The sequence below is a fragment of the Papaver somniferum genome, chromosome 6, assembly GCF_003573695.1.
Source record: "Papaver somniferum cultivar HN1 chromosome 6, ASM357369v1, whole genome shotgun sequence".
Taxonomy (NCBI): Eukaryota; Viridiplantae; Streptophyta; class Magnoliopsida; order Ranunculales; family Papaveraceae; genus Papaver; species Papaver somniferum.
In genome coordinates, this window is record NC_039363.1 from 133161024 (window position 1) to 133171539 (window position 10516).

Here is a 10516-nt window from a genome sequence, read left to right on the forward strand (position 1 = left end):
TTATGACCAAATTTTCAGCTGGATAAAATGATCCCATGCTTGTGCTTGTATTGAGAGGTATGAAGAGGGTTAGAAAGAGCAGATGAGGAGCTTTGAAAAGTGTATGAAAATAGGTGTTTGTTGTTTATTGATGAGTAACAAATTTATAATATTTATCAAAAGTAGTCATTGGATAAATAATTGAGGATGGGGTCTTCAAAATTCAATTCAAATTATCGGATAAAAAAATATAAATTTTGATATTACTTAGACTACAAAAAGACAACTACATTACAACTACTGAATAAGTACATAACTCACTTTTCGTAGTAATCAGGGTTGCATTTAGCATGTGCAACAAGCCTTTAAACCCCTACGTACCCTATTGAACGAGTTTAGTATCGTGCCACAAAATCTAGAACAACACCCGCATATGTTAGTCATCGGATACATCTTCTAGAGGATCATTGGGCCTGATTTCCGGGTCCAGCTGAGGAAAGTTATCCTTAAAGATTAAGTAACATTCATAACATGTAAATTCTATAAGGGTATCTAGCCAAAACAAAAACTTGGCCATTTCCTCCTACGTAAAAGAAACATAAATCATTAGGTTAGTGTTTAATTGGAAGAAGTTTTTCAATAATCATAATTATTTATGATGCCTTACAGTAACCGCAATTGTCATGTGTTGTGGGGCGTAACCATAAATTCTTTTTTGGATCTCAGCGTACTTATATACTGTTCTTTGAATTTGAGAAATCCAAACTTGTACTTGTTGTCAAGTTCGATTATTAACATTTCCAGGTTGTTGTACAAAGGTGCCGAACACCATCGTCCATTGATCATGTGGAGAGAGTTTTTGTCGTGCTTCAAGAGGAAGAGTTGCAGCATTTACAAAAACTCTGGTGATTGCAATATCTTCTTCTATAGTATACTCAACCATGACTATGTTATCTTCACAAGAAAATATTTTTATAAGAGATACAGAGGATACTAGTTACCAATATGATGGGGTTGTTTGGAGAAGAGAAGGATATCACAATTGATAACTCATTGAAAGTAGCCATTGGATAGATAATTGGGATTGGGAGTTCAAAATAGAATTCAAAATATGAGAACAAAATATATATATATAATTTGATATTACTTAGAAAAAGAAAACTAAATTACTGGAACTGAAGCACAACATTACTTTAATAAAAACAATGAAACCTATTTAAAAATAAAAAACTAACCTCAATAACTTAAAACTAACAAACTTTTAATTAAAAATGGAACAAGTTTTATTGTGATGAAGATGATGATAAGGGAGGTTTGTGCCTCCCCATCTGTTTAGCCAAAACGACTTTCTGTTTTAATTCAAAGTATAGATTTTCATTTGGAGCCATCTTATCGAGATCCATTTGCATTATTTCCCTTCCCTTTCTCTCTTGAGTATGTTCAATTTGTTGTTGCTAGCAACCTTTTCATAATTTCATTTTCTTGTTACTGACGAGGTGCGGTTGTCATTCGAGATTCTTTTAGATAATCAACAATTATAGTGCCCATCGCTCATTTGGAATCTTGCGATGAGGGTGTAGCAGGTGTGCTTAGTCCATATTCCCTTTTAGTGGCGGTGGACTTTTTAAGAACAGCTTTTGACGTGCGTTTATCAATTATAGTGTTATCATTGTTTAATCCCCAAACGACGATCTGTGTATTGTAGTTGTGTTTGTACTAGGAGGATATCCTTGTGAAATAGGGATACCATAAGGGATGTTAAAAGAGTTTGGAAATTGATTTGCTAATGGAGTTTCCATAAATTGGCTTGAAGATTGATTTTGAGAAGATGGGGATTGACTAGAAAATATAGTTGAGATATTACTAAGATATTGACTTGACAGAGGACACACATCATGATCCATATCTTCATCTTCATCCTCTACTACATTTCTAACATCTTTAAGCATCTCATACTCAACATCACGAGAAAGGTTTGATGTCATATATTGAAAAATTCGGTTTTCACCAATAAACCCTACATCAATACAAATGAACCATAAGATATACAAAATTTAAATTATTTACAAACAAAATATATAACAAGTATTCTAAACATGTTTAAATAACATACCCGGTTATCCCCGATTAGTTGCATTGACTCTTGCACCACATTGAGAAAATATATCCACTTATGTCTTGATTATACCTATTACGAACACTTTTTATAGTACGCTTATATGGATTTCCACCACAAGCTTCTACAATTTTTTCAAAAAGTTTTTCATAAAACTTATTTTTATCTGGAAAACTCCATTCTTCTAGAGCACAAAACATAATAACAATGTGAACATCTTCCAAGAGACTGAATCTCTTTCTGGGTTTTGGTTTCTCCGTTTGAGTTTGCGACATTGTTATCTACAAAAAAATGAGATGGGGAAAAAATACGAAGAAACTTTTAAAGTTAGAAGATTATTTGAGAGATTTGAGTGGAAAAAACAAGTTGTGGGAAGATGATTTAGAGTGATTTGATAAGAAAAACTAAAGTTGTATTTATAGAGAATTTTTGATAAATTTTTGAAAAAAATAATCATTGGGATCCGACAGCGGAGAAGATAGAGCCCCTGAGAATGATGCATGGTTAAGATCGGGTATGACACAAGTGTAAACGAAACGAGGTCAATCAAATAAAACTTATCAACGGATAATCAGTTTCCGTGTAAAGTGTCACAGATACCGAGTATCCATTTCAACTGCCGCACATATACTCAGTTTCCATAAAGCAAAAAATTACACGAAAACTGAGTTTCAGTGTGATTTCCCTTATCTACAACAGGCATCAGATGTGGTATACTTTTAAATGTATCTAAAGGATGTTTCTGCACTTAAGCTACGCGGAAGACCATGGTGGTTGGATTTCGCTACAATTAAGCAATAGTGATCAGAAATGTAGCGTTAGTACAACTGCCTGGTGTATATGGGGGGTTAGATGTATGCATGTTTTTCAGAATATGAGTTAGAATAAAGACTCTACTGCTAGGTATGCTATCAGATTAATCAATGATGAATCCAATGCTCCATCTAGTTTACAATCTAGTGATGTCATTTCAAATGCACACACGCACCTTACAATTGCAACTTTTACCTCATAATTGTATGTTATTTTATTGTGATGCTTCTTATGATATAAATACTAACAGAGAAGGTATTGGCATTGTGACTACTGATGTAACAGGTAATAACAGGAGATGCAAAGTTCATCTAGCAATAACTAGAGATGCAGAGGAAGCAGAGAGCCTAGCAATATTGGAGGCGATCAATTGGGCCAAGAAAAGAAAAGTGGGAAACGTTTACATTCTTAGCATATTAGTAACTACGAATTTGATCTCCTATTTGCAAAATAATCAGTTTCATGCTAGTTGGTATATCAACTCAATTTTGGATGTTTGCTTCTTATTAATAGAGTCATTTCCTTTTGTTGAATTTCAGAACATTCATAGAAATTTTAATGGCTGATAAAGCAACTAAACATTGTACATATAACAGATTCTTGGAAGAACGGTTGTTTGATCAACCACATCTATTTACTCAAATCTCTATATCTCGATTCATTTCAATAAAAAAATTGTTATCTAGCTAAAAAGAAAAGCTATAGCGAAGTGAAAACCTTCACTATAGCGCTTGGCCTTAAGTATGTAGTCCAAGACCACTGTTACAAACCATATAAAGAAAAAAGAAAAGATATTTACAAAAACAGTCACAGTTTCGTAATCCGGTTCACGAAGCCATCACACTGTTACAATCATTTTTCAAAATGATCACTGCACCGCTAGTTTCAGAGTTATTGACATCCTGTCCCACAAATCAGAGTTAAGTGAGTGGGGGAATTACCTGTTTATCCTTGTTGTTGTTCATGTAATTCCACTAATGGATGTTGAAGGTGGTGGTGGTTGTTGTTGCTGATGCTGCTGCTGTTGTTGTTGCTGCCGATGAACTGTTGTTGCTACTGTTGCGATGAACTGCTGTTGTTGCTAGTTTCCGACGAACGCGTTTAGGACTTACATTGCACCAGAACTTCAGGCCGCATTTAGGATCGTTATATCACATTTCCTATAAGGGTTCACTATTTCCTCTCTTGGGTATAGCCGCCGCCACCACCACCACCATTTCATCACCATCACCTCAACAATGGAATAAGGATATTTAGGACCACAACATGACTGTTTTTTCTTTTTTTTGTTTTTGAATACAGTTAACTCGGATGAAAGCGGATGTAAAAAAAACTTTTTTTGCCAGCACTAATTAAAGGTGGTGATTTTGTGAAACAAATTAGGGGGCAGTGCCCATTCTGAAAAACACCAAAAAAAAAAAACAAAAAACAAAAACAAAAAAATAGAAAGTCTACGACTCAATAAGCCAAGTCGGCAGGTATATCAAATAGAAACTCTACGAAATTACGCGGAAACTCACACGTCGCTTGCATACCACGCGCGAATATTTAAGACGATTCCCTTGGCTTGCACACGCGGCACAATAGAAACACAACACGATAAAGCGGATGACATGATCGTAATTAAACCATAAATCATAGGCTTTCTCGTAACCTATAACTTCTTTCCTCACTTGTCGGTCAAGCTGAAAAATCAAAATCTCCTAACCATTTCTTCTCTTCTCTCAAAAAACTTTGATCAATCTCTTCATCATCATCTCCAGCAACGATGGATCTACGAGAATCAATTGCAAACGAAACAAATGTCGCATTACAAATAGCAAAACAAGTAATGTTAAAAGAAAAAGAAACAAATCTTGTATTTTCACCACTATCAATCCATGTAATATTAAGTTTAATAGCATCTGGCTCTAAAGGTAAAACATTAGATGAGATGTTATCATTCCTAAAATCATCTTGTAATGGTGATCTTAATTCATTTTCATCTGAACTTGTTGCTCTTATATTGGCTGATGGTAGTCATACTGGTGGTCCGTTATTGAGATTTGTTAATGGCGTTTGGATCGAGAAATCTCTTCCTATGAAACCTTATTTTAAAGATATTGTTGATTCTGTCTATAAAGCTGCTTCTAATCAAGTTGATTTCCAGAACAAGGTAACCTCATTTTCTATTTTCAAGATTTTCTTAGAGATAATTCATGTTGCTCATTTTCTATGCTTTATTTGTTTCTATGTGCTCATCAGCGTTCGAGTGTAGTTTTAGAACTGAAAATTTGATGGATCGGAACTCATTTACACACTAATATACCTGCTAAAACGAAATGATTGGAAGTTGGAACTAGTTTCTGGAGTTTAGATTTACATTGTACTACTAGATCAACTAACATGCGGAGTAGGGACTGTAAATTTTATAAATGTATTGAGATTTGAGGTATTGTATGACGTTGTAGTAGTCTCTCCTTGGTGTAGGCTTATTGTTTTTGTTTGACATAGTGTTACTGTTACTCTTACCATGGTGAAGGTTTCATATGAGGAATCACTACAGTTTAATGCTGCTTTGGGTTGGATTGATGTGGGTTTATTGTTTAGATTTATGATTGGCTTGTAGGTGTTTGAATTATCGGTGAGGTTTTGTATGACATAGAGTTTCTGTTAGTTTAACAATGTTCAGGTAACAGAATGTAGAGCGAGCTAATATATGTGCATTAAGTTATGTGGTTGTTTTTGTTGCATCTGTGTGGGTTCATTGTTTAATGTACGATGAAAACATAGGACTAATTGATAATCCGAATTTGTAAAGTATATCCTTGTTTTATCCTTATTGATTTATGGTTATATCAAGCTTTCTAGTTGGTGTTTTCTGATGCAACCTTTTTTAGTAGTGGCACTTAGATCTTACCTGTTGGTAGTAATCATGGATCTTCAACTCATACAACTTTAGTATTCTATGCATTGAATGAAACTGTTAGTCTAACCATGTGTCCATTACTTAGGAAGATTTGTGTGCATCAATCAGAAAAGTTCTTGTTACAATTTATATTATTTGTATATTGGACTACGAAAATTCAATTTGGCTGTGAAAAGGATTATTTGTATGCTTACATATCGTAAATACTAATAGCGCGTAAGTAATGATGACAGCCAAGCTCTTTTGCAACCATGAATAGACAAGAAGTAGGCATATGGCGTATGCATATATTATTTATTGAGAAAAGCTTGCATGGAAACTTGGTTTTCATATCAACCAAGTCTTGACATTAGTGCATACAGGGTATTAGCATGAGCACCAATATGTTACTGTAATTAATAGTTTGTTGGTTTGTTCTTGTCGCTGTTGCAGGCTGTTGAAGTGGCAAATGAAGTTAACTTGTGGGCTGAAAAGGAAACCAATGGTCTTATCAAAGAGGTTCTTCCTTCTGGTTCAGTTGACCATTCAACTAAACTTATCTTTGCAAATGCTCTTTATTTCAAAGGAACGTGGAATGAGAAATTTGATGGATCAGAAACCAAACATCAAGATTTTCACCTTCTTAACGGAACTAAAGTCCAAACACCCTTCATGACAAGCAAGAAGAAACAGTTTGTCAGTGAGTTCAATGGTTTCAAAGTTCTTGGTCTGTCTTACAAGCAAGGGGAAGATAAGAGACGCTTCTCCATGTATTTCTATTTACCTGATGCTCAGAATGGGCTGGCAGCACTGGTAGAGAAGATGGGTTCAGAACCTGATTTCTTAAACCGCCATATCCCGTCCCAACAAGTAGAAGTTGGTCAGTTCAAGATTCCTAAATTCAAGATCTCATTTGGATTTGAAGCTTCAAGCCATCTGAAGGAGTTAGGTCTGGTATTGCCCTTCTCTGGTGATGACGGAGGTCTAAGTGAGATGGTGGATTCGGTTCAAGGTCAGAACCTTTATGTTTCAAGCATTCACCACAAATCGTTCATTGAAGTAAATGAGGAAGGTACTGAAGCTGCTGCAGCTTCTGCTGCTGTGATAAAACTAAGGTCCTTACAAATGTCTGGCCCAATCGACTTCGTAGCTGATCACCCATTCATCTTCCTGATCCGAGAAGATATGACCGGCATGGTTTTGTTTGTCGGCCATATTGTCAATCCAGCTCTGGAGGCTTAACCTAGTGGTAGGAGAGAGACCTAACTTAATCATGTTTGTAGCAAGTAAAACTCAAATACATAATAATCTTAGTACAAGGTTTGATGCTGATTACTGTATGTGTTTTTGTATAATAAATGGTTTTTTAGTTTGTGCTGTGGTCCCAGGTTTGACCTGATCTGAATGTTGAATGGTGGCTATACGCCAATGCCAATTCCCATGCAAGGTGAGTTATGTTTGAGATAGGCTCTGCTTTAGGAGGCCCCATATGTGGATGAGTATGGATTATGGAGTATGGATTTATCTTGTAAAGTTTGGCCATAAAATGAGAAGATAGATGTAGACAGACATAACTTTATATGAAAGTAGAGAAACCAGCACTTTGGTTCCAATGGGGTCGTGAGAAACCAGAATTTGAAGTTTTGCCATAGAATTAGGGGTGTGCAACGGAGGGACGGTTGCGGATTAGGGTCACTCGCAATCAAACCATCAAAGTTGCAGATTTGGAAAATTGAACCGTTACCGGTCCAATCACCCGCGGATTTGACCTTTGCGGATCTGCGGATTATACGGACCGGTTGCGGATTAACCGCGGATTTAGGTAAGAAAAAAAAAGGTTTATATAGAGAAAATTAGAGACCGGGCAATGAGGTAAGGGCAATAAGTTGTTGCTTTAATATGAGCTTTTAGGCTGACCATGTTTATCGTCATATGAGTTTTAAATGAGGTTTATCGTTATAATATTATCTATGGGTTCAGAGTTAGACTGTTAGTAAGCCCTCAATGCTAAGCTTAACCCGAGAATGAGCCTAATGTCAAGTTAAGTCTTAAGGACCATGTGGCATCAAACTTTGTCGGAGCCAGAGCTTGGTGATCGAATTTTGAATAGTGGTAAAAAGGTTGTCGTTCACTCGGACTTTGTTGAGATTGGTTTAGGCTTGAATATACAAAATACTAAAAACAAAGAAAAATATACAAAACAAGGTCACAGGATGAAGAGATACTAGGACGCAGGATTTCACCACTTTTCATATTCTTGTGGTTCAATCATTAATTCTAAACAATATACCTCAAACAAAAGAAGTTATGACTCTAATTCTTTGCCAAAAATAGATTTCATAAAAACATTAGTTGTAAGTTGTGAGCATGACGCATCAAAAGTAATTAAAACCAACCATGCGACATCAAACAAAATAACAAATAATTAGTAGAAATCATAACGCAATTAAATCTATGCAAAAAGTCATATAAATAATTAATTCATTTAACACAATCATGAAAAGTTGCTTCCTCCGTTGTCCCGGTAATGAGTTCTAGCTCCGCATGGTGAAAACACACTCAAAGGAATTTCTCATTGCTCAAAAAGGTGTTCACAATAATGAAATGGGAAAAAAATAATAAAACCGACTTTGTAACACTTATATCTGTTACAAAACTAACTGTTACAGAAAACGATACATGAGAAGCGTCGTTGGTACTGTAGCACTACGACTGTCCCCTACTGTTTAATGTTATTCGTGTTCTTCACAGGAGCAGCAATGGAAGCTCTCTGTAACTCCAATTTCTCCGGCTCTGTAGTGTCTAAACGTCTTCCAATCTCCCCATCCCCAAATGTGCTCTCTAGCTCTCGTTGAAACCAAATTTCCCGCTAATTTTTCTTTTCAAATCAAGGAAGAAGATGTAGCCCCCTTAACCAGTAATGGGGTGCGATTAGAAGTTGACTCTCTAGGGTGCCCCTTATCCAAAACTGAGAGTCCGAATAACATGTGTCCTCCCGGTGCCTATACCAACTTTTCGAGCCGAATTTTCCAAAAATATTTATTTTCCAAAAATACCTACAAACACATAAAACACCATAATAAGTAGAAAATCGAGTACCAACAATACTGAAAATTGAGGACAATTCGGTCACAAAAATATGTCTATCAAATACCCCCAGACTTATTATTTTCTAGTCCTCGAGCAAATCTAATCTAGAAAAATAAAAATGAATACACTTAGCACGTGCAGCAAGCCGTTAAACCGCTAGGTGGTGCACTGCTGCATTGTACTGTTTTCTTCCCCTGCTGCTACTTCTTTTCCTGTTAACTGCCTTTCCTTCTGCTGTTGTGCACTGCTTGTGCAGCTGCTGCATTGCCTTCTCTGCCACTTCTGCTGCTGTGCAAGGCAGCAATTCTTGTTCTCCTTGTTCTTGTTACTGCATTCTAGTTGGATGTTGTTCTTGTTGCTGTTGCTGTGCTGCCTTGTTCACCCCTAGCTGCCACTGCTGCTGCTGCTGCTTCCTCTCCAAAGCCCAGCCCACAGTCCACTGTTAGCTCAATCCCATTGAGCCCAAAAGCCCAGAGCACAACTTGAGCTCATCAGAAGACCAAAATAAAAGCCCAGGTTTAATCCAAAGGCCCAGATCCTTGACTGAATCCAAGGCCCAGTGCAATTCAAAAGACCAAAGCCCAAACTGCTTCACAGTTAATCAAAGCCCATCTTGCTCTTATTGTGAAAGCAACAGTTCCTAAGGGTATTCAAAGCCCATTGATATTCAAGACCCTTTGGTATTCAAAGTCCATTAGCAAATTTAGAGCCCAAATAGTTAGAACACTCCAAAACACACCCGATCTCTGTGGATCGACCCGTACTTGCACGAGCTACAACTGACGACCGTGCACTTGCGGTATTACTGTAGGCCCCCGTTTTTATTGCGCTTAATTTTATACATTTCTCCGGGCCCACCAAGTTTTTGGCCGGGGATAATTTTTAGGACCTTTTAGAAGCCTACCAAGTTTTTCAATTTTTTTAATTTTTTTTTGAATTTTGAATTTTTAATTTTTAATTTTTTTTGGAATTTTTCAATTTTTTTCAAAAAGAAGAAGGAGTTCGTTTTCAATTATGGCAAATTACTATGGTATCTACTCTATACCCCCAAACCTAAACTAAACATTGTCCTCAATGTTTCAAAATATGGATAGAATTAAAATGCAACATATGGAAAGGGACATGCTGAGTAGAGTAAAAGGAGAGAGAATACCCGATTTCGGCGAAAGCAGAATTAAAACTCCGTTATTCAAGGCAAAAATCCAACATATTTCAGCCGAGATCATATTGGATGAGCAGAAAATATATACAAAAGGAAATTTTACTAACACATTATCTACAAGAAAATTTGGTTTTTTTAATGGGATTGGACTTTTTGGAAAAAATTTGGTTTTGTTGGGAAAAAGACAAATTTTGGTTTTGATGGGAAAACGAAAAAGAAAATTTGGTTTAAAAATGGGAGCAAAGTAGAAATTTGGTTTTAAAAATTGGGAGCAAAAGTTTTTTTTTTTTTTTTTTTTTTTAATAAAAGAAAATAAAATGAAGAATAATTTTTTTTTTTTTTTTTTTTTGAAAAAGAAAATAAATTTTGGTTTTTGATTGGGAGCAAGCCCACTGTGCAAGCCTTTTGTGTTTGCTTTGGCTCCGCTTGGTTGAAAACTTTTGGTGGAACTGAGTCCAAAATCTCGGCC

General features: G+C 36.0%; 1 protein-coding gene across 1 annotated transcript; it reads left to right on the top strand.

Moving 5' to 3' along the window:
- Positions 1–4580: 4580 nt before the first annotated feature.
- On the top strand, positions 4581–7168 carry LOC113289375 (serpin-ZX-like). Its single transcript, XM_026538613.1, has 2 exons — positions 4581–5063; positions 6249–7168. The coding sequence occupies exons 1-2, from the start codon at positions 4677–4679 to the stop codon at positions 7035–7037; spliced, it is 1176 nt and encodes a 391-aa protein (XP_026394398.1). The 5' UTR covers positions 4581–4676; the 3' UTR covers positions 7038–7168.
- The last annotated feature ends 3348 nt before the right edge of the window (positions 7169–10516 follow it).